The sequence below is a fragment of the Brassica napus genome, unplaced genomic scaffold (genome assembly GCF_020379485.1).
Source record: "Brassica napus cultivar Da-Ae unplaced genomic scaffold, Da-Ae ScsIHWf_945;HRSCAF=1337, whole genome shotgun sequence".
Lineage (NCBI taxonomy): Eukaryota > Viridiplantae > Streptophyta > Magnoliopsida > Brassicales > Brassicaceae > Brassica > Brassica napus.
The window spans coordinates 1-22,705 of record NW_026016980.1 but is presented as its reverse complement, the minus strand read 5'-3'; the positions used below and the strand labels follow the sequence as shown (position 1 = coordinate 22,705).

Genomic DNA, 22,705 nt, shown 5'->3' with positions numbered 1-22,705 from the left:
ACTAACCGGATTTCGGTACGCACATCAATAATTTCTTTTTAAATTCCATCAAATCTGCTTTTTTTTTTTTGGGTACAGTTGTGTGTCGGTTCTAGATTGGTTTAGCGAATTCAAAGGAATCATTATGTCTTTTGATTCCTCGATCGATTTCCATTTTCCAATCCCCAAATCCCCCAGCAGAGCAGCTACCTTTTTGCCTGATTTCTTCTCCTCCTCCTCGGCGTGCGGGGGGGAACGTAAACTTGGTTGGAATCGATGGGAATTGGGACATGGTGATCTGCTTGCTTCTCTTCTCATGGCGAGTTTTCTCCTCGGCTTCTTCTTGCCTTCCCTTCTTCTCGCAGGTACCCTTCCTTTGAAACCTATTAATTTCTTTTTAAGTCTATGCTGCTGCCTCCATAGTCCATACCATACCTTGAGTTTGGAACATTGATTCTTCTTCTAATAATACATACATACCTCTAGGCTCTCTAGCTGTAAGGTTCAAACCCACCTTTCCTTTTTTGTGTATTGTACAGTAGTAGTTAACAACATCTCTCAGCTCTCGTTTCTTGTGTGTCACAACAGCTTCACTTATTAACTGGAGTCTCATATCATTCTTTGATCTGATAGCTTTTCTCCTCCTTCACTATATTGCACCTGAAATTGGTAACACTATCTATCTTCTTTTTTCCTTTTCCTTTTTCTCTCATCTCATTATATGGCTTTATCAAATGTTTGCTTTCTTTTGTCAGGATACCGTTTTCAGAGGAGACATTGGCTATTATGGCCCATTTTCATCTTTTCCTTTGCCGTACTTGTTGCACAAGCTCTCTACCTTGTCCTTTGGGCTACTGTTGGTCAACACTGGGATACATCAGATTCTGCTTGGATGAGTGTTATTGGCTTTATCATGTATGAGTTCGTCTCCCTCTTTAATTCATCTTTATTCCCTTGACTTACTCTCTTATTTCTCAGACTAAAGTCCTGGAGAAACCCCACTGTTCTGTATTTCTTGGCTTTACAACTTTTAGCATCGCTAGTTGCTTTAGCTGACATATACAGTTCTAGATTCGGCTTCGTTCGATGGCGATGGTCTCGCTTTTCTGAACTTTTCGAGCATCTAGGTTTGTAATTAATATTACAACTTGTCCAAATACTTCTTTTTTCTCTCATTTTCTCTTCACCTGGTTAAGTAATATCTATTTTAAGAAGAACGTGCACTTCTATATGCTCTACCGTTTCTCTTTCTAGTTTGACACTGTATCATTCATTTATGACTCAGGAAGTCATCTTAGGGTTGCCTCCTGCTTGTTCTTACCAGCAGTTCAATTGGCACTGGGAATTTGCAATCCTTCATGGGTTTCTTTGCCATTTTTCGTTGGCAGCTGTGCTGGTCTTGTGGACTGGTCCTTGACAAGCAACGTTTCAGGACTTTTCAGGTCGATCAAATTATTGATGCTTATGCTTAGTTAGCGCTACCCAACCCTGCTTCTCTGAACTGCACTCGTTTTTTGTTGTTGTGTTTTATTGTATTGTTAAGGTGGTGGAGAGTTCTTTATATCTACGCAGGATTCAACATTGTCCTACTTTACCTCTATCAACTACCAATAAACTTCTCCGATATGATTCGATGGATAGCAAGCTTTATAGGTCTATTCAGACTCTCTGCGGAAACAGAAGGCACTGATATTTGTTCTGGTCTTTTCCTTTTGCTTTTTTACATCATGGTATGTTTTTTCCTTCTAGGATTGGTATTGCTTGCTCTCGCACAAGTTTCGAAACTGATAGTCACGTATGTTTTTCAATTAAAAAAACTTATTTTACCCAACCAGATAATTAATGAACTGTTTCTTAACAACTGTTTGTATGTGTACGAACACCAACAACTAGTATAGTTTTTTCTTATATTTAATTGACATACCTATCTTGATCTGTTAACGAGCTTCTACACTATTTTATCTGTATATCTGCAATACTTTGACATGCCTGTCTTACTGCAATTGCAGCTATCCTATATAAGGTCAGACCTCGAGGATATGGATTTTATCATGTCGCCGAGTGAAAATAACTTGGCAGAGCGTCTTCTTCCTGCAAAATATTCGTTTTTTATTCGAGAATCAAGGTATGCTGTATATTTTTTGTTCTGTCTCTTAATACTAAGAACTGTTGAGGTGTTTGACACAGCATTCCAGCGCAGAAAGGAAATTGTAATTTGTCTGTTTGTTACTTATATTCATGAGTTTTTGTCTTTATGACTGAAGCGAAAAAAAAAGAAAAGCTTGGTTGAATATGCTCACATGATTTAATTCGTTTTATGGTCGTAGATTGGTAGACACTCTCGTCTCTTCGGTTCGTAGAACTATAATACGTGGCTATGGGTTAATGAAAGACTCATGTAATTTTCTGGTATCTCTAGGATGTGTAAGGGGATTAGTTGAAAATTGAGAAGTTGGTATAAACAATTACTATATTTAGTGGGACAAATTTGATCTATATGAAATTTTCTCTGAAACGCTGAAACTCTTTGGTTATCGGACGGGGTGGCCACTGCAAAATCTGGAAACTTTTTATTTAAGAAATCAATATTGTATTACTCTATTACAGATTACAGCTAGTTCACACATTCTAATAAATGGTCTGTTGGATGGGCGTTGCAAGATCAGTCATGTGACTGTATAATAGTTACGCTGACTAATGTATAATTCCAAATTTTCAGGGCCGGTGTTAGGCACACCAATGTTTTACTGAGGGGAGCTGTGTTTAAGACCTTCAGTATCAATTTCTTCACATATGGTTTCCTGGTATATATTTGTCTTCTGGTATCAAAGTGTATGTGTAAGCTCAAGCAACGTATTGTGTCCAGAAACTCACACACCTTTTTTTGTTTCCATGATTGCCAGGTCTCTCTGTTTGCTCTTTCGTTCTGGAGTTTTCATTTTGCGAGCTTGTGTGCTTTTGGCCTCCTTGCATATGTTGGTTACATTATCTATGCCTTCCCATCGTTGTTCCGCTTGCACAGATTAAACGGCCTTCTGCTTGTATTTATACTCTTATGGGCTGTCAGTACGTACATATTCAATGTAGCATTTTCTTTTCTGAACACTAAGACTGGAAAGGTAATATATTATCTATGTGCAAATTTCAATTATTTTGAAAGAATACTAAGGTTGGAAGAGTTATATCTTCGCTATGTGCTGTAATACAGGACATGAAAATTTGGGAGATGGTGGGACTTTGGCATTACACTATACCTGGATTCTTTTTGCTTGCACAATTTGGTTTGGGAATGTTGGTTGCGTTGGGTAATCTTGTGAACAACTCTGTTTTTCTCTACCTGTCTGAAGAGAGCTCCAGATCTTCCAATGACAGATCTTATGCTGAAGGTAAGAGCCTCACATATGCTTCTGCAAAGTTATCTGGTGTCTTCCAAAGGTGTCTATCTCAATCATTTTTTTTCTGCATCATGTGACCTGAAAACATCCGACACATTTTAAGAGTTAGCTCTATCCAAGATATGTATTGTAGAAATTTTGACTATATCATTGAGAAGAGTGTTATTTTCTTTGGTAGGCTTCGTTTATTCCGGGGTTATTTTAGGTAGGAATTGCAAATTTCTGCTTTTTATTCAATTTGAGAACTGCTCTTAACGGCTGAAATTATACTCAATTACAGCTGATGAAGAAACAAAGGTGTTGGTTGTCGCAACCATTGCTTGGGGATTGCGGAAATGTTCACGGGCTATTATGCTCGCACTGATTTTCCTCATTGCCATGAAGCCTGGGTTTGTCCATGCAGTGTATGGTATGTTTGTTCCCCTCCTAAATTTTTTTTTACAAGGATTCATAAATATGGATGCTTTATGATGGACTTATCTTTCAGTGATATTCTTCCTGATGTATCTGCTGAGCCACAACATCAACAGAAAGATACGCAAGTCACTGATTCTTCTATGCGAAGTTCATTTTGCACTTCTCTACATTCTTGAGATCGACCTTGTGTCGAACTCCTTAAAGCGGCAAGGCTCTGTGAGCAGAGATATTCTGTTTCAGTTAGGTACGCTTCTCTTTCTGTATTTTTTAAATTATAGGCTATATTCACATATCATCAGTTTCTTTTCGACGATAGCTGCTAGGTCATCTTAGATGAAAGAGTAAGGAAGAGTTCTGACTGATAACTCTGTGTATGTACTATTGCAGGTCTCCTTAGGTCTGAAAGCTCTTGGGATTTCTTGGAGATAGCCTTGCTTGCTTGCTTCTGTGCTATCCATAATCATGGTTTTGAGGTGCTATTTTCCTTCTCAGCAATTGTACGACACACACCAAGCCCTCCAATTGGATTTAGCATATTGAAAGCTGGTCTCAACAAATCAGTTCTCTTGTCCGTCTACTCATCGCCATCTTCAAGTTATAGCCAAGATAATACTACTTATGGTATAAAACTTCCTACTTGTCTCTTTTGCTGTGAACATTTGATAAGGGTCATATTTGCTTCTTATTATTGTACCTCAACTACTGAACCTTGCTTCCATTGTCAGATCTTTTCTGGCGTTCTGCATTTACGGCATTTAATTTTCCTTGCCATACCATTTATCAGCCTTTTCTTTCCCGGTCCTCATGTTTTCTAGCACTGTGAATCATATCTTCTTGGTGCCGTTATTTTTACATGGTGGCTCTAGGGGTAGGTATCAACTTCAAGGAATAGTTGCCAATTTATTGACTTTCTTATCTTCTAAGTTTAGTTCTGGTGCCGTTATTTTTACATGGTAGCTCTAGGAGTAACTTTTTATTCTGTGAAATCTAAAAGTTGCACATTCTGTGACCTTTGACAAGAATCTTCTAGTTATTTGTGTTGTTCGTCATAACTGTTATGTGTCTACTCTCTCATTTATGCTTACGAATCACTGTGTTTTTCTTTACAGAGAGACACATTGCTTCATTTCTGAGTGCGATTGGGCAAAAGTTTCTGTCTATGTACCGATCATGTGGAACATACATTGCCTTCGTCACTATTCTCATAAGTGTATACCTGGTGAAACCCAATTATGTATCGTTTGGATACATTTTCCTTCTCTTGTTCTGGATTACTGGAAGACAAATGTTTGAGGAAACTAAGAGACGCTTGTGGTTCCCTTTGAAAGCATATGCGGTTTTAGTGTTTATGTTTATCTACTGCTTAAGTAGCTTTGTCAGCTTCCAGCTCTGGTTATCTGGATTTATTGATCTATACTTTTATTTAGGCTACAACTCTGAAGCACCATTGCTGGATAACGTATGGGAATCTCTTGCTGTGTTGATCGTGATGCAACTTTACAGCTATGAAAGGAGGCAGAATGGACATTACATTCCAGGTCAATCTAGTTTGGTTCATCCTGGAGTTTTTGGTTTTCTTGAGAGGTTTTTGGTATGGCATGGTCAGAAGATCTTGTTCGCGGCATTGTTTTATGCATCATTGTCTCCAATCAGTGTGTTTGGATTTGTATATCTCCTCGGCCTTGTCATCTGCACAACCTTCCCAAAGTCTTCTTCAGTACCATCCAAATCATTTTTGATCTATACTGGATTTCTCGTGTCTGCTGAGTATCTTTTCCAACTGTGGGGCATGCAAGCTCAGATGTTCCCTGGGCAAAAATATGCGGAGTTGTCTTTCTACTTGGGCCTTCGAGTATATGAACCTGGATTTTGGGGTATAGAATCAGGTCTACGAGGCAAAGTGCTGGTTGTCGCTGCCTGTACTCTGCAGTACAATGTATTTCGTTGGCTAGAAAGGACACCTGGTTTAACTATTATCAAAGGAAAATATGAAGAGCCTTGTCCCCTATTTGTCTCTGCAGAAGGCACAACTGCAAGTGTTTCCAGTTCTAATGGTGAAAACCCATCTTCCATAGATCATGCTTCTATATCAATTAAACAAGGCGAGGCTACTAGTAACTCATGGCCTTTCTTCTCTCCCCGTGATAATCAGGCAGCTGGTTTCTTGCATCCCAAGACTGAAGGCTCTGAAAGTGGCAGTAGTAAGAAATTTTCATTTGGTCATTTCTGGGGAAGCATCAAAGAGAGTCACAAGTGGAACAAGAGGCGGATTCTGGCATTGAAGAAGGAGAGGTTTGAGACGCAGAAGAATCTGTTAAATATTTACTTGAAGTTTTGGATTGAGAACATGTTTAACCTCTATGGCCTTGAGATAAACATGATAGCGCTGCTTGTTGCAAGTTTTGCTTTGCTGAATGCCATCTCCTTGGTATATATTGCGCTGCTTGCTGCGTGTGTCCTCTTGAGAAGACGCCTAATTCAGAAACTATGGCCTGTCGTTGTTTTTCTGTTTGCATCAATTCTCGCAATTGAATACGTTGCCACGTGGAATAACTTATTGCCTTTAGATCAGGATCCAAGTGAAACTAGCGTGCATTGCCATGATTGCTGGAGTATTGCAGCTGTCTACTTAAAATTTTGCCGGGACTGCTGGCTGGGTAAGACCCCTCAAACTTTCTGAAGCACTTACTGTTCTTTATGCATTAACTTTATTTTACATATCCAAGAAAATTCTATGGAGATTTTTTTTTTCTTTGCAGGAGTGAGAGTTGACGATCCCCGGACCCTTATTAGCTATTTCGTGGTGTTCATGCTTGCCTGTTTTAAACTTCGGGCTGATCAGATATCTAGTTTCTCAGAGTCATCGACATATCATCAGATGAAGTCTCAGAGAAAGAACTCATTTGTCTGGAGAGATCTCTCCTTCGAAACAAAGAGCATGTGGACCGTGCTTGATTACCTGAGGCTTTATTGTTACGTCCATCTGTTGGATGTTGTGCTTATTCTGATTCTAATCACAGGAACTCTCGAGTATGACATTCTACACCTGGGCTATCTTGCATTCGCACTTGTTTTTGCCCGGATGCGACTTGAAATACTGAAGAAGAAGAACAAAATATTCAGGTTCTTGCGGGTGTACAATTTTGTTCTCATCATCTTTTCTCTCGCATATCAGTCTCCATTTGTTGGAAACTTCAATGATGGAAAGTGTGAAACGGTTGATTATATTTACGAGGTGATTGGATTTTACAAGTATGACTACGGGTTTCGAATCACTGCAAGATCTGCTCTCGTTGAGATCATCATATTTATGTTAGTATCTCTTCAGTCCTACATGTTTTCCTCCCAGGAGTTTGATTATGTCTCGCGGTATCTTGAAGCGGAGCAAATTGGTGCTATTGTGCGGGAGCAAGAGAAGAAAGCTGCACGAAAGACCGAGCAACTGCAACAGATTCGTGAGGCTGAAGAAAAGAAACGGCAGCGGAATTTGCAGGTGGAAAAGATGAAGTCAGAAATGCTGAACCTGCGGGTACAGCTTCACAGAATGAATTCTGATTCTAATTTTGGGTTTGCTTCTCCGCGCACTGAAGGTCTACGAAGGAGGAGGAGTTCGTATCTAATTCCAGATAGTGGTGCAGCCAGTCCGGAGATTGACGGAGTGGTCCACAGGAAAGAAGGCCAGCCTATTGACGAGGATACACAGTATCCTTTTGAAGCTCATGAGCTTCCTATGAGTGCCACGCCAGAAGCACCAGATTCTCCAGAGTGTTCATTTGGAGCATCTCCTTGTGAGATCACTGAAATTCAACACAATGCTGATGTCATGTCTACGGAGCGTGAAATAAAAGAAAAGTCAGAAGGAAAAGATAATGCCTTGATTTCTGCTGTGCAACTCATCGGTGATGGCGTTTCCCAGGTGCAATTTATTGGAAATCAGGCAGTAAATAACCTTGCGAATTTCTTAAACATCTCACCAGAAAATTCAGATATAAATGAGCAGTCCTCTGTTGATGATGAGGTGTATGATGAGATGGAAAGCCAGAATAGAATACACAAACCTTTTGAACGGTCAACATCTCTACAATCAGACAGGAGTAGTGATGGCGCTAGCTTTCAGATAGGAAGGATCCTTCGTCATATATGGTCTAGGATGCAGTCCAACAATGACATTGTTTGCTATTGCTGCTTCATTATTGCGTTTCTGTGGAACTTCAGTCTTCTTTCCATGGTCTATCTAGCAGCGCTGTTCCTATACGCCCTCTGCGTTCACACTGGACCTACTCACATCTTCTGGGTCGTCATGCTAATGTACACAGAAATCTATATCCTCCTCCAGTACTTATACCAGATTATAATCCAGCACTGTGGGTTGAGTATTGACGCACCACTTCTTCAAGAACTGGGATTTCCAACGCAAAGAATCAAATCATCGTTTGTTGTCAGCTCGTTGCCTCTCTTCCTTGTTTATATATCCACTCTCATACAGAGTGTTATAACAGTGAAAGATGGTGACTGGGTTCCTTCTGCTGATTTCGCTTCTCGCCGGAATGCCCGTGGGAGCCAGAAGGACCTTACAAGAATTAACTGGAGCCTGAGAGTTTGGGATGTGTACAAGAAGCTGAGAGATGGTGTGAAATTGGTGATCAGAAGCATGTATCGGTACTGGATCTCTCTGACACGTGGAGCAGAATCCCCTCCTTACTTTGTTCAGGTGACAATGGATGTTCACATGTGGCCTGAAGATGGAATTCAACCTGAAAGAGTTGAATGCAGAATGAATCAGTTGCTTAGGCTTGTCCATAATGAGAGATGCGAGAAGGGAAACCCTGATCTTTGTCCTTACTCTAGCAGGGTCCACGTACAAAGTATAGAGAGAAGTACAGAGACCCCAAACGAGGCCTTGGTTGTGCTCGAGGTTGAGTACGCGTCTCCCACGAATGGGTGTTCTACAGCAGAATGGTACAAATCACTAACACCAGCCTCGGATGTGGCGAAAGAGATTCGTAAAGCTCAACATAGTGGACTTGGTGAAGGAACTGGGTTTCCGTACCCCATTCTCTCTGTGATTGGCGGAGGAAAGAGAGAAACAGACCTCTATGCCTACATATTTGGTGCTGATTTGATGGTCTTCTTTCTGGTTGCCATTTTCTACCAATCCGTCATCAAAAATAAAAGCGAGTTTATCGATGTATATCAGCTAGTGGACCAGTTCCCATTTGACTTTGTCATTATTCTAATGGTAATTCGTTTCTACAAGTCTCGCTTATCTGTTTGCGTATCAATGCCCTAACCTGATGAAACGCTTTTGTGGCAGGTTATCTTCTTCCTGATTGTTGTTGATCGGGTCATCTATCTTTGCTCCTTTGCGACTGGAAAAGTGGTGTACTACCTCTTCAGTCTTATTCTCTTCACATATGCAGTGACAGAGTATGCTTGGAGCATATATCCTACGCAGCAGCATGCTGCTGGCTTGGCTCTCAGATTCATATTTCTTGCCAAAGCAATGTCACTAGCTCTCCAGGCCATACAAATCCGCTATGGGCTACCTCATAAGAGCACCTTATATCGGCAGTTTTTGACAAGTGAAGTTTCACGGATCAATTACTATGGCTACAGACTTTACCGTGCTCTTCCTTTTCTGTATGAATTGAGATGTGTACTTGACTGGTCCTGCACAGCGACATCACTGACTATGTATGACTGGCTCAAGGTATGTCGTCTCATCTAGAACCCTCGTTATGATCATTGGACCTTCCATTTTTAGCCTGAACATACTGCCAAGGACCTAAGCTCTGTTCGTTTGCAGTTGGAAGATGTAAATGCGAGTCTGTACCTTGTCAAATGCGATACAGTTTTAAATCGTGCTACACACAAACATGGAGAGAGGCAAACAAAAATGACTAAATGCTGCAACGGGATATGTCTGTTCTTCATCTTGTTATGCGTTATCTGGGCTCCTATGCTGGTAAAAGATTCTGCCTACAGCAAAATAAGTTTTATAATGCGTTTGTTGAAATATTCATTTGAACTGAACGCATAGTAAGAAAACAGTTTATGTGCGGGTTTAAACTACAATTGTCTGTGATGTCTTACAAACTGGCTATTTGGTGAGTCATTCGTTTGTTGGTAATGGCTTCCTCCTTGCAGATGTATAGCAGTGGTAACCCAACAAACATCGCAAATCCGATAAAAGATGCGAGCGTTCAGATTGATATAAAAACAGCTGGTGGAAAGCTTACTTTGTACCAAACAACCCTGTGCGAGAGAATTTCAGGGGATAACATTGATCTCGGGCTAGATCTCGGGTCCCAAAGCTTCTTGCCAACGTACAACAAAAATGACATCCAGCTGATATGCTGCCAAGCTGATGCAAGCGTTTTGTGGCTTGTCCCTGACACAGTTGTGACCAGATTCATTCAGTCCCTCGACTGGGACACAGATATGGACATCACCTTTTCTTGGCTTCTTAACAGAGACCGACCTAAAGGTAAGGAGACTGTCAAGTACGAAAGAAGTGTGGACCCTCAGGACCTTCCAAAACGCTCTGATGTGCAAATGGTTCTCAACGGCTCAATGGATGGATTTAGAGTGCATAACTTGTACCCAAAGTTTTTCCGTGTTACTGGTTCTGGTGATGTCAGGTCTTTTGAAGACCAGGTAAATCTTTTTTTTGGCACAAGAAGCTAAGAGTTAATTTTCCAAGTCTTGCTTCCTTTTTTGACCTATTCAAGCCTTAAAATATTGTAACATTGTTATTGGTACACAGACGGATGAAGTGAGTGCAGACATACTCATGAACCATGCAGATACCAAGTGGTGGTGGTCATTCCATAATCTTAAGGCGTCTGAAAATATTAGCGCTTGCGAGGGTATGGATGGACCAGTTGCTATCATAATGTCTGAGGAAACTCCCCCACGTATGTTCAATTGCTTGCTCTCGAGACTCATCATGTTCTATTAAACATTTAACGATAACTGGAACAATAATAATTATGCAGAGGGGTTTCTGGGTGACACGCTCAGCAAATTCAGTATATGGGGACTCTATATAACATTTGTACTAGCAGTCGGGCGTTTCATCAGGCTTCAATGCTCTGACCTGCGTATGAGAATACCATACGAGAACCTCCCTTCGTGTGACAGGTAACAACCACAGTTCCAAACTGCAATCATTGTTCAAAGAAAGCGTTTTGCATTTTTTCATAATGCTCTCGCTTTCTCTATCTAATGTATTTGTTGAATGAAGATTAATAGCAATATGTGAAGACTTATACGCGGCGAGAGCAGAGGGTGAGCTTGGAGTAGAAGAAGTTCTATACTGGACCCTTGTGAAGATCTATAGATCTCCACACATGCTGCTTGAGTATACAAAGCTAGACTACGATGCTTAGGTCCAACCACACTTTGTCTTGTTTGTACATACTGAGTCAGAGGCGACCATTAATTTGGGGTTGCCTTTGTTTCATTTCATCTTTTTTGTCGATTTTCATACGTAAGCAATTTATGTAGTCATGTCATAATGAAAAGAGAAGACATTTTTTTTCTTCACTAGTCATATTAGACCATTTCTAGCCCATTTCTATATTTCTCACTAAAAATTTAAAAAAAAAATCTATAATAAAAAACATTTTGTTTCAATGTATTATTCTATTTTTCTGATAATATACACAAAAAAAATTGTCTCCATATTTAAGAGCCAAAATAACATTCTTTAAAATTTTCTTCTAAAGTTTTGTACTGTAAAAATATACATTGGAACAAATTCATTTTTATAACTGGATTTCTTTATTTTAAGAGCCAATGATGGATTCATCATGATCACTTCCGCTTTCCTCATTAGACAATCACTTTCGTTCTGTTTCCGGCCGTATTTTGATCTGTTGTAACAGTGGCCAGACCCGGGTTCGAGTCTCCTCCACTTCCTTTTAGAATTTTTTTTAAATTAATTATTAATTATTTAAAATATAAAAAGCCACGTCATATTTTATGATGACATGTAATTAGTATGTAATTGACAGTTCCGATTCCGTTATTTTTGACAGATAATTGGTCAATGTATAGAAAAGCCGAATTATGTTAGTTGGTGTCTAAAATTTGAATATATTATGCGTTGATATATATTTTAGCACAGAGTGCGAGTGTATGTACTGATCGGGACCGTGGCACTTTGTTGATGTATGAATTGGCCGATTTCTTGGTTTAGATTTCCAGGTAAACCACCATGCTTTTCTATATATCACTTTGTTCTTCTGCTCCATTTAGCTTTGTTAGCTATAAAATCTTTATTTTTTTGAATTTCTGGATATTGATGTTAATGTAAAACCCAAAAGAAAACATTAGTTTTTGATTAAAACTATGAACTTTAAAAAAGAGGCTAAACTATCAATTAATTGGGTGAACAATTTAGTATAGCATCCTTAGTGAGTAAACCACTACTACTTTGTCACTTGTATTATACTACTGCCTACTTGTTTGTTTATACCTTTCCAGATTTATTATAGATCCCCCTCCCCCACTAGCTTGGACCACTTTTTCTGCTTGATGAAACAAAGGAAACGTCATGCCGTCTCATGGTTTAATCGATTATTATGCTGCCGTTTTTAGTCCAAACTAATTCATGGAGTCTTTTGTATTACTATTACAACTTACCATCCCTTTTTCTTACCGTTTAGGTAGATGCTAGATATGGTTTGTAAGAGAACATCATCAGAATGAATTGACTCTTCTATGTACATAACTGATGGGTGGATATAAGGGCATTCACAGGCACAATTACAAGCAAAAACCACAAAAGAAGGGAAAAAAAAAGATGCTAGACATGTATTTCGCCTAAGCTAGACGACGTGTTAGATATTTCCTCTCTCATTTTTGGCGAGACAAGATAGATAGACTGATCAAGAAGCGAGACAAGCTTCCCAGAACATTCGACTTTTGTCCATCTCACTGATCACCACCTCACTAGAATCAACAAACTGGCTTTTCCCGCATCTTCTATAGCTGTTCACTTCCCCTTCTCCGTCCTCGTCTTCTTCCTCTGTGGTGGTGAATATTCTTTCTTCCTTCACCGTATCCTCCTCTAGATCAAAACTATGTCTTTGACTCGTCGCCGTCACACAAGACGTCTCGTATAAACTGGCACTACAAGACTTATCATCGCCATCCGTGTAATAATCGTTAACAATGGATTCGCCACCGTCCAGGGCACCCACGATCTGAACGGTGCCTCCGCCATCGGAATCTGCAGATGCTTCGAGGAGCAAATAAGGTGACACATCAAACTTGGTTGTGTTCATATATTTCTCTTTATTTTTTTTATCAGAGAATTATGACAAGAAACACAAGCAGTTACGTATTGTACAAGTATATATACATACATATATGCAAGCCCAATGTGGCCATTATAGTTGACGGACGACAATGTCTCTTTAAAATTTATTTTACGATCGCTTTCCTAGTCATGATGCATAGTTGCTATAGAAGACGTTAGTTTGTATGTAAATTAATCACGTGCGAGTAGTAGGCGTCTAGAAGGGCGGTGTAAAACAAGTGTATATTAAATTAACAACGTGCGTGTTTTAACAAAAACTTGTACTAATTAATATATGTAATAAAATAATAAAAGCAATTGCCAAATTTGAAATTGAAGCGTATATTAGCATATGCTTTTATCAAGTATTCTAGAAAGACCAAGCACTAATTCCAAATTTCAGACACAATACTAGTCAAAGCTTTTAGACCTTCTTTTATTTTTGACTCAGACTCAATCTAAATCATTTCTAACAGCAATTTCAACAAAGAGTTCTCACAAAATTTCTAAATATTATAAACAAAAAAAAAAGTAACGAAAGGAAAGAGAAACAGAGAAAAAGGTTCTCACCAAAAAAACTTCTGAAAACTCCATCTGATTTTGATTGTTCTGTTTTTTTTTTTAAATGTAATTTAATTAGTTAAACAAAATTTATTAAATATATATTTTTCTAGAAACACAAGTGGGGGGTTGCTGCTCAAAAAAAAAACAAGCGGGATTGTAAACGTTAAAGTTGCTCTAAAGCAGAAGCGAAATATATCTCCAAAAAAAAAATGAGAATTGATTTTATTGACTTTGATTAGTTAAATGAAATATTAATTAGATTAGTGAAAGGGATCTGATATATATATATATATATCTAGTCATACAATCAATAAATAAATCATCCGGTTAAACAAGAACATTAATCACCAGGCAAGTAGAGTAAAAAACAACAAGTGGACCCAGATGAACAAGTAAAATGGGCAGAGCAGTCTTTCTATAAAACAAAACGAAAAAGGCCCATTGATGTTAAAAGGTCCATAATGATCCAGTGTCGGGGTTTAATGACCAAAATATCCCGAGAGGAGCAAAAGTAAGTGGATAAGAAAAATTATCAAAGAAAAAGAGTTGGCCTGTTCTGTCCTCACCACTCTTCTTCTTCTCCCTCAGTCGTCTCTCGCCGGCGTTGGACATGTCTGTCTCGGTAGCATGCTGCTGCTTCTCCTTCCTAAATGCACCCGCTAGACTCCTCCAATCTTCTTCTTCACCCCTCTGTTTCGTAGCCGCATCGACGCTGACTCCCCGAGCTAGCTCGAGTTCTAAACTAAACCCAGAGGTACTGATTCAATTCCCCCAAATTCAATGTTTATTTTGTTAGCAAGCAGCTTCTTCCTATGTATTGAGTTTTGATCTTACAGAAGAAGAAGAAGAAATACACATTGAGAGTGAGAGATGAACATAGTAGTAATGATGGACCCCAAACGATGGCTTTCAAGTCGCCGTTTGGATCTTCTCAACAGAAAAAGGATAAAAAAGAGTCTCAGCCTACTACTGATCTGCGGGTTGCTTCCCCCTTTATTTCTCAACATTTTTATTTATTTATTTTTAATTTTGGTTGTCTCTAATCTAATAATAATGCCCATTTCCGCATCCGCAGACTGATCCTGCCAAGATTCACGATGCTTCCTTTCTCGACGCCGTTGTTAAGGTTCACACTTTTCTTCTCCATTCAATCATTTTAAGCTATATCTACTTGCTTCCTTCCTTCATTCTCCTGTGGTTGTGGTTGTTGTTTCTCAGGTTTACTGCACTCATACAGCGCCTGATTACTCCCTCCCTTGGCAGAAGCAAAGACAGTTTACCAGCACTGGAAGGCAACTCTCTTCATTTTCAGATTCTTTTTATTTCTCTCTCTCTCTTGCTTATATTGCGTGCGTGTGCAGTGCTTTTATGATTGGAGATGGCAAGCTCTTGACCAATGCCCACTGTGTCGAACATGATACCCAGGTTTACTTTCCCCTTCTTTTCTACCTTCTTCTTCTTCTTAACTTTCTTTCTTCCTTCATCAGGTTAAAGTTAAGAGAAGAGGAGATGATAGAAAGTACGTGGCTAAGGTTAGTTTTTGCATCCTTACTTTCAGATGCACTTACTTTTGGTTTTTATCTTCTGCATCACTATTCTATTTCTTTATATCTCTGTGTGGTAATTGCCCAATGTTCAGGTTTTGGTAAGAGGTGTGGACTGTGACATCGCTTTGCTCTCTGTAGAAAGCGAGGATTTCTGGAAAGGAGCTGAACCACTTCGCCTTGGCCACTTACCCCGCCTTCAGGTTCTATCCTCTCTCTCTCATCCTCTTTTCAGTTAAGTTTCTTCATTGTTGCCCTTGATTTTCAGGATTCAGTTACTGTCGTTGGGTATCCTCTGGGAGGAGATACTATCTCTGTTACAAAAGGGGTTGTATCTCGTATTGAGGTTTCCCCATATCTTTGACTTTACTTTTGTGCCACCATATTGCTGTGCATAGAGGTTTGAAAGACTTGTCCTCCTTTGGGAATGCAATGCAGGTAACATCTTATGCTCATGGATCATCTGACTTGCTTGGAATTCAAATCGACGCAGCAATTAATCCTGGTCAGTGGATCGTATATCTAATTTAATTGTTTTCCTTATTGCACCTTTGTTCTAAAACTTGAATATGACCTTTTCTTTTCACGGAGGACATTCATCTGTCTATATTATTGTGATAGCCACTTCTTAAACTTGTTAGATTTTAGGGAATAGTGGTGGCCCTGCTTTCAACGACCAGGGGGAATGTATTGGAGTAGCATTTCAGGTAATCTCTATTCAGTCAGCTGCATAGCATCTATTTTCGAATTTCTCTTTCCAAACGTATGCCCTCACAGGAGACTTCTTACAGGTTTACAGATCCGAAGAGACCGAAAATATTGGATACGTTATTCCAACAACAGTTGTTTCTCACTTCTTGACTGATTATGAGAGGAACGCAAAGTACACTGGTAAGAAGAGTTTTCTCATATGGTAATCTTCTGGTTGAGCCTTTCTGTCATTGTTGTTCGTTAATTTTTAAAGCTATTACTCCTGCAGGTTACCCTTGCCTTGGAGTATTGCTGCAGAAATTGGAAAATCCAGCTCTGCGGGAGTGCCTAAAAGTCCCTACAAATGAGGTACATTTGCTTTGCTAACATAGATTTTTCCTTCCAGTTTACTCAAGGTGATTTAACTTTAATTTTGAAGGGGGTGTTGGTGCGAAGAGTTGAACCTACATCTGATGCAAGTAAAGTCCTGAAGGAGGTAAAGACCATTGATCTTAGGATTTTTATTTCCACAATCTAATTTTTTTTCTCATCTTTGATTTGTGTAATACTTGACTAGTGCTAATTGTTGAATCAGGGAGATGTGATTGTAAGTTTTGATGATCTACGTGTGGGATGTGAAGGAACTGTACCCTTCCGATCAAGTGAACGTATTGCATTCCGTTATCTCATCAGTCAAAAGTAAAGACCTCTCTCTCTCTATTGTCCATAAGTGTAATGATTTCCTTTGCTTTGCTTCATTTTGTGGCCTTTTCATTTGTACTTAAACAGATTTGCGGGTGATATCGTAGAGCTTGGTATCATTAGAGCAGGAGAACCTAAGAAAGTTCAAGTTGTTCTGAGGCCAAGAGTGCACCTGGTATGACTGTCTGCATCTACCATTTTTAAAGCTTCCCATGCTTCGTGCCTAGTAAGCTAATTACTAAAGCTCCATCGCCTTTCATGATTAAACAGGTCCCGTACCATATTGATGGAGGTCAGCCATCATACATAATAATTGCTGGTTTGGTGTTTACTCCGCTCTCAGAACCCCTGATAGAGTATGTTCTCCTCAGCTTCGCTAGTATGCAAAAGAAAATATAAATATTTCTTCATTATTTCGCAAATGCCTAATCATTTTCTCTTGGAAATTTGGAATGGACAGGGAGGAATGCGAGGACACCATAGGCGTAAGCTCACTCTAATAAACTTGTGTTGGGTTAATTTATAAAATCGAGCGTAACTGCTTTTCCATTCTCATTCTTAGTCTGTGTTCCTTCCAATTTGTAGTTGAAATTGTTAACAAAGGCACGCTACTCCGTTGCAAGGTTCAGAGGAGAACAAATCGTCATCCTATCACAGGCAAGCCATAACGACGTTTTGTTTCCATGTGCATTTTGGCGAATGTAATAGCACTCTTCTTTAGTTTTAGTTTGTTTTTTTCTTTTCTCATTGGATGAGCATATTTGTAGGTTTTGGCAAATGAAGTAAACATTGGCTATGAAGACATGAACAACCAGCAGGTCCTGAAGTTCAATGGAACTCATATAAGAAACATCCATCACCTGGCACACCTCATTGACATGTGCAAAGACAAGTATCTGGTTTTTGAGTTTGAAGACAACTATGTGGCCGTGTTGGAGAGAGAAGCTTCGAATTCGGCTTCTTTGTGCATCCTCAAAGACTATGGAATTCCCTCAGAAAGATCCGCTGATCTGCGTGAGCCATATGTAGATCCAGTACATGACAACGAAGCACTTGACCAAGGTTTTGGAGACAGCCCTGTGTCAAATCTAGAAATTGGCTTCGATGGACTGGTGTGGGCATAAGGGTTCAGAGAAACAGAGGTTTTTTAAAAAAAAAATCCGCAGACGGAAGCTGCTGGGAGCTTCCCATAGCCTATGGGAAAGCTTTCAGATTCATACTCATTCATAAGGTCTTGACCTGTTCCAAGCTCAGTTCATTTATTTCTTCAGATCTCTAGGGGCTGAATTTGATAGAAAATTTGCTTCTCCCTTGTGTTCAGATGAGTGTAGTAGTCTAGTAGAACAAAGTCAACATTTTATACTAATGTCTGATTTTGGTGAGAAATGAAATGCAGTAATGTCTGCTCAACCAGAGAATCTCTGCTGATCTTTTAAGTTTTACCATAATTAAACCTACGATTATTGCAGAAACAGGAACAAGTTAAAAGCTGGCACTCACTTCAATATCGAAGGAAGAGCTTCTTCACGGGACTCTACTTTGCTTTTATTTTTTTATTATTTAGTTTGTTTTCTACTCAGAATATCAAAACATCCAAACACTCCTACACAAATCAAAGCATGACAAATCACGTTTCATGTGATCTGCCCTTATGCAAAAGGTCCACAACTAAACCCACCAATCTTGGCTTTTACCTTCCCTATAGCTGTATATATTTTCTTGTTCAATTTCTCGTCCTTTTTTAACCACCTCCTAAGGTCTCTTCGCAGATACTCATTCACAGAAAGAGACCATGACTGTCGTCTCTCTGTTAGTCGCCTTCACCGTTCTTTCACTCTGTTTACACACTTCAACATCTGAGTTCCTACAGTTTCAGCTCTCCACCATATCATCAGCTGCACCTACGTTTTTGCCTGAAGCTCCTTCGAGTTTCTCAGCTTCACCTCCGGAGGCTATGTCTCCAGATATATCTCCTCTGTTCCCTACTCCAGGTTCAAGCGAAACGTCTCCTTCTCCGTCAGAATCTTTTGACATGCCGACAATCCCCTCGAGCCTTAGTCCACCAAATCCAGATGCCGTCTCTCCTGATCCTCTGCTTGACTCTTCTCCCGTGGGGTCTCCTCTTCCGGCTTCTTCCTCTGTTTCTTTGGTCTCGTCACCACTCTCTCTGCTTCTGGTCTTCCCCATGTTAATACTAGCTTTCTGCAGATTCTAATAAATTATTTTGAAACAGAGTGAGAGAGTAAGCCCTCTTTGACATCTTGCTTGAAGAAAAAGATTCACAATGTATACTTTTTACTCTCTGCTTGTTTATGAAACTTTATTTTTCTTGTATAATTTAATACTACTATTGTTCCTGTTAGGAGGCTCTCTTTTGGTGCAGTTGTTGTACTTGTAACAGTTGATACGAGTTAGAAATTTAAAAACTTACACTAAAAATCATAAGTTTTAGTATATAAAACATTTATCGAAAACTCAATATTTTTTAGTAGAGGTTTTAATGTATAGTTACATCTTGCTCATGAATGTCAAAGATGTTTGAAGTCTTTTTTGCCTATGTTTCTTTAGATAATAGCGATTTTAAAATGGTTAACCAAACAATTTATAGAGTATTATGAAGTTTTACTAAATTAATTGATAAAAATTTAAAAAATGTACATACACCATAAAAGAGAGTTTAACATATATTAATACAATTGAGAATGTATTTAGAAATTTAAAAACAACACAAAAGATCATAGATTTCAGTATATAGAACATTTACCGATAAACTCAATATTTTCGTAGAGGGTTAGGTTAACACATAAATTTTGAGAAAAATTGAAAAATATGAAAATACTGTTTTAATGCATAGTTGCATCATTCACTAACATATGATGAAGGTCAAAGAGGTTTGATACTTTTGTTGTCTCCGTTTTTTTAGAAAATAGCGATTTTATGATGGTTAGTTCACCAATTTAGGGAGTATTATGCAGTTTTACTAAATTAATTGACAACAAAAATTAAAATGATGTCCATGTACCATGAAAGATATTTTATATACATTAAAAATGTAGATTGTATTTAGAAATTTTAAAACAACACTAAAGATCATAGGCTTCAGTATATATAAAATTACCGAAAATACAATATTTTCGTAAGGGTTAACAATTAGATTTTGAAAAAAATTCAAAAAATATGAAAATACTGTTTTAATGCATAGTTGCATCATACACTAATATATGATGAAGGTCAAAGAGGTTTGGAACCTCTGTTTTCTCCGTTTATCTAGAAAATAGCGATTTTATAGTGGTTAGTCCACCAATTTAGGGAGTATTATGAAGTTTTACTAAATCAAATGACCAAAATTAAAACGATGTCTATGTACCATGAAATATAGTTTAATCTACATTAAAACAAATGTAGAATGTGTTTAGAAATTTTAAAACAACACTAAAGATCATAGGCTTCAGTATATAAGGCATTTACCGAAAAATTCAATAACACATAGATTATGAGAAAAATTCAAAAAAATGAAAATAATGTTTTAATGTATAGTTGCATCCTGTACTAACATATGATGAAGGTCAAACAGGTTTGGAACCTTTGTTGTCTCCGTTTTTTTAGAGAATAGCGATTTAATAGTGGTTAGTCAACCAATTTAGGGAGTATTATGAAGTTTTACTAAATTAATTGACAAAATATTTAAACGATACCCAGTACCTTGAGAGAAAGTTTAATATACATTAATGCAAATGTAGAATGTTTTTAGAAATTTTAAAACAACAGTAAATATCCTATGCTTCAGTATATAGAGCATTTACCGAAAAATTCAATATTTCGTAGGAGTTTACCCATAGATTTTGAAAAAAATGAAAAAAATGAAAATTTTATTTTAATGCATATTTGCATCCTTCACTAACATATGATGAAGGTCAAATACGGTTGGAACCTTTGTTGTCTCTGTTTTTTCTAGAGAATAGCGATTTTATATTGGTTAATCAACCAATTTAGAGAGTATTATGAAATTTTATTAAACTAATTGACAAAAAAATTAAACAATGCCAATGTACCATGAAAGAGATTTAATATACATTAATACAAATATAGAATGCGTTTAGAAATTTTAAAACAACACTAAAGATCATAGGCTTCAGTATATAGAGCATTTACCGAAAAATTTAATATTTTCGTAGGGTAACTCATAGATTTTGAGAAAAATTCAAAAAAAAAGAAAATTCTATTTAATGCATAGTTGCATCCTTCACTAACATATGATGAAGGTCAAATAAGGTTGGAACCTTTGTTGTCTCTGTTTTTTAGAGAATAGCAATTTTATAGTGGTTAGTCAATCAATTTAGGGAGTATTATACAGTTTTAGTAAAGTAATTGACAAAACATTTAGACGATTTTCATGTACCATGAAGGAGAGTAATATACATTAATACAAATGTAGAATGTGTTTAAAAAATTTAAGACAACACTAAAGATCATAGGCTTCAGTATATATAACACATAGATTTTGAGAAAAATTCAAAAATATGAAAATTCTATTATAATGCATAGTTGAATCATTCAATAACATATTATGAATTTCAAAGAGGTTTGGAACCTTGTTGTCTCCGTTTTTCTAGAGAATAGCGATTTTATAGTGGTTAGTCAACCAATTTACGGATATTATGAAGTCTTACTATATTAATTGACAAAAAAATTAAACGATGCCTATGTACCATGAAAGAGAGTTCAATATACATTAATACAAATGTATAATGTGTTTAGAAATTTTAAAACAAACTTAAGATCACAGGCTTCAGTATATAGAGCATTTATCGAAAATTCAATTATTTTTGCAGGGTTTAACCCATAGATTTTGAAAAAAAAATCTAAAAAATAAAAATTCTATTTTAATGCATAGTTGCATCCTTCAATAACATATGATAAAGGTAATAGAGGTTTGGAAACTTTGTTGTCTCCGTTTTTCTAGATAATAGCGTTTTTAGAGTGGTTAGTCAACCAATTTAGGGAGTATTATGAAGTTTTACTAAATTAATTGACAAAAAAATTAAACGATGCTCATGTACGATGAAAGAGAGTTTAATATTCATTAATACAAATGTAGAGTGTGTTTAGAAATTTTAAAACAACACTAAAGATCATAGGCTTCAGTATATAGAGAATTTACCGAAAAAATAAATATTTTCGAAAAGGTCAACCCATAGATTTTGAGAAAAATTCAAAAAAATTAAAATTCTATTTTAATGCATATTTGAATCATTCACTAAGATATGATGAAGGTCAAAGAGGTTTGGAACCTTTGTTCTCTCCGTTTTCTAGAGAATAGCGATTTTATAGTGGTTAGTTAACCAACTTAGGGAGTATTATGAAGTTTACTAAATTAATTGACAAAAAATTAAAATGATGCTCATGTACCATTAAAGAGAGTTTAATATACATTAATACAATGTAGAATGTGTTTAAAAATTTTAAGACAACACTAAAGATCATAGGCTTCAGTATATAGAACATTTACCGAAACACAATATTTTCGTAGGGGTTAACACATAGATTTTGAGAAAAATTCAAAAAAATGAAAATAATATTTTAATGCATATTTTCATCCTTCACTAGCATATAATGAAGTTCAAAGAGATTTGAAACCTTTGTTGTCTCCGTTTCTCTAGAAAAATAGTAATTTTATAGTTGTTAGTCCACCAATATAATGATTATTATGAAGTTTTACTAAATTAATTGATAAAAAAAATTAAAAAAATGTTCATGTACCATGAAAGAGAGTTATATACATTAATACAAATGTATAATGTGCTTAGAAAATCAAACTAGATTGGGTTCAATTATGAATATCTCACATGATGTTGATGTCTAAAACTGTTGTTGGTTGTTGTGATTGTTCAAATCAACACATGAATCAAGTAGGTAGAGGATAAAGTCGGGTTACAATACAGCACAAAACCACATAAAGATAAAGAGTGGAATAAAACTAGCGGTGAGTGTCCCGTCCCCAATGCTCTGAGGTAGATGGTAAGCACAGAAAAGAATCCACTAACGATCCTGTTGCAATCACACACATAGCGTAAGAGCAACTACCCTATGGACTTGATCTCCAAAAG

The 22,705-nt window shown here is 37.4% G+C and overlaps 4 protein-coding genes across 10 annotated transcripts; 3 read left to right on the top strand and 1 right to left on the bottom strand.

The window, feature by feature from the left end:
- The first annotated feature begins 87 nt into the window (after positions 1 to 87).
- Positions 88 to 11,342, top strand: LOC106392309 (piezo-type mechanosensitive ion channel homolog). 3 transcript variants are annotated; one of them, XM_013833122.3, is made up of 21 exons: positions 88 to 344; positions 568 to 648; positions 735 to 894; positions 958 to 1,106; positions 1,265 to 1,421; positions 1,523 to 1,709; positions 1,989 to 2,104; positions 2,699 to 2,783; positions 2,883 to 3,098; positions 3,188 to 3,365; positions 3,655 to 3,783; positions 3,862 to 4,035; positions 4,179 to 4,412; positions 4,901 to 6,448; positions 6,551 to 9,030; positions 9,106 to 9,501; positions 9,598 to 9,756; positions 9,939 to 10,448; positions 10,558 to 10,708; positions 10,790 to 10,934; positions 11,038 to 11,342. In XM_013833122.3, exons 1-21 carry the CDS (start codon positions 125 to 127, stop codon positions 11,180 to 11,182), a joined length of 7,620 nt encoding a protein of 2,539 aa, XP_013688576.2. In that variant the 5' UTR covers positions 88 to 124; the 3' UTR covers positions 11,183 to 11,342. The 3 variants fall into 3 exon arrangements, with proteins under 3 accessions (XP_013688576.2, XP_048631563.1, XP_048631564.1); XM_048775606.1 differs by lacking the exons at positions 88 to 344; positions 568 to 648; positions 958 to 1,106; XM_048775607.1 differs by lacking the exons at positions 88 to 344; positions 568 to 648; positions 735 to 894 and having other exon boundaries at positions 962 to 1,106; positions 1,269 to 1,421.
- A 1,046-nt stretch (positions 11,343 to 12,388) lies between these two features.
- On the bottom strand, positions 12,389 to 13,600 carry LOC106436145. Its single transcript, XM_013877101.3, has one exon. The coding sequence runs from the start codon at positions 13,082 to 13,084 to the stop codon at positions 12,686 to 12,688; it is 399 nt and encodes a 132-aa protein (XP_013732555.1). The 5' UTR covers positions 13,085 to 13,600; the 3' UTR covers positions 12,389 to 12,685.
- Positions 13,601 to 14,160: 560 nt separating this feature from the next.
- Positions 14,161 to 18,008, top strand: LOC125574911 (protease Do-like 2, chloroplastic). 5 transcript variants are annotated; one of them, XM_048775612.1, is made up of 19 exons: positions 14,161 to 14,416; positions 14,499 to 14,642; positions 14,738 to 14,788; positions 14,881 to 14,954; positions 15,024 to 15,087; positions 15,150 to 15,194; positions 15,302 to 15,409; positions 15,475 to 15,552; positions 15,645 to 15,711; positions 15,855 to 15,913; positions 15,998 to 16,097; positions 16,186 to 16,265; positions 16,336 to 16,392; positions 16,492 to 16,595; positions 16,686 to 16,773; positions 16,869 to 16,954; positions 17,059 to 17,083; positions 17,184 to 17,299; positions 17,366 to 18,008. In XM_048775612.1, exons 1-19 carry the CDS (start codon positions 14,273 to 14,275, stop codon positions 17,382 to 17,384), a joined length of 1,509 nt encoding a protein of 502 aa, XP_048631569.1. In that variant the 5' UTR covers positions 14,161 to 14,272; the 3' UTR covers positions 17,385 to 18,008. The 5 variants fall into 5 exon arrangements, with proteins under 5 accessions (XP_048631569.1, XP_048631568.1, XP_048631567.1 ...); XM_048775610.1 differs by having other exon boundaries at positions 14,162 to 14,416; positions 17,184 to 17,255; XM_048775611.1 differs by having other exon boundaries at positions 14,881 to 15,087.
- LOC125606719 (classical arabinogalactan protein 26-like) lies at positions 17,775 to 18,958 on the top strand. The gene is made up of 3 exons (XM_048775619.1): positions 17,775 to 17,829; positions 18,068 to 18,258; positions 18,368 to 18,958. Exon 3 carries the CDS (start codon positions 18,391 to 18,393, stop codon positions 18,811 to 18,813), a length of 423 nt encoding a protein of 140 aa, XP_048631576.1. The 5' UTR covers positions 17,775 to 17,829; positions 18,068 to 18,258; positions 18,368 to 18,390; the 3' UTR covers positions 18,814 to 18,958.
- The last annotated feature ends 3,747 nt before the right edge of the window (positions 18,959 to 22,705 follow it).

Coding starts and splice junctions, on each gene's coding strand:
- LOC106436145 (XM_013877101.3), bottom strand. CDS start 13,084: ATGAACACAACCAAGTTTGATGTGTCACCTTATTTGCTCCTCGAAGCA.
- LOC106392309 (XM_013833122.3), top strand. CDS start 125: ATGTCTTTTGATTCCTCGATCGATTTCCATTTTCCAATCCCCAAATCC. Junction 1,107..1,264: donor TGAACTTTTCGAGCATCTAG/GTTTGTAATTAA, acceptor TTTATGACTCAG/GAAGTCATCTTAGGGTTGCC. Junction 4,036..4,178: donor AGATATTCTGTTTCAGTTAG/GTACGCTTCTCT, acceptor GTACTATTGCAG/GTCTCCTTAGGTCTGAAAGC.
- LOC125606719 (XM_048775619.1), top strand. CDS start 18,391: ATGACTGTCGTCTCTCTGTTAGTCGCCTTCACCGTTCTTTCACTCTGT.
- LOC125574911 (XM_048775608.1), top strand. CDS start 14,273: ATGTCTGTCTCGGTAGCATGCTGCTGCTTCTCCTTCCTAAATGCACCC. Junction 15,712..15,854: donor CGACGCAGCAATTAATCCTG/GTCAGTGGATCG, acceptor GTTAGATTTTAG/GGAATAGTGGTGGCCCTGCT. Junction 16,393..16,491: donor CAAGTAAAGTCCTGAAGGAG/GTAAAGACCATT, acceptor TTGTTGAATCAG/GGAGATGTGATTGTAAGTTT.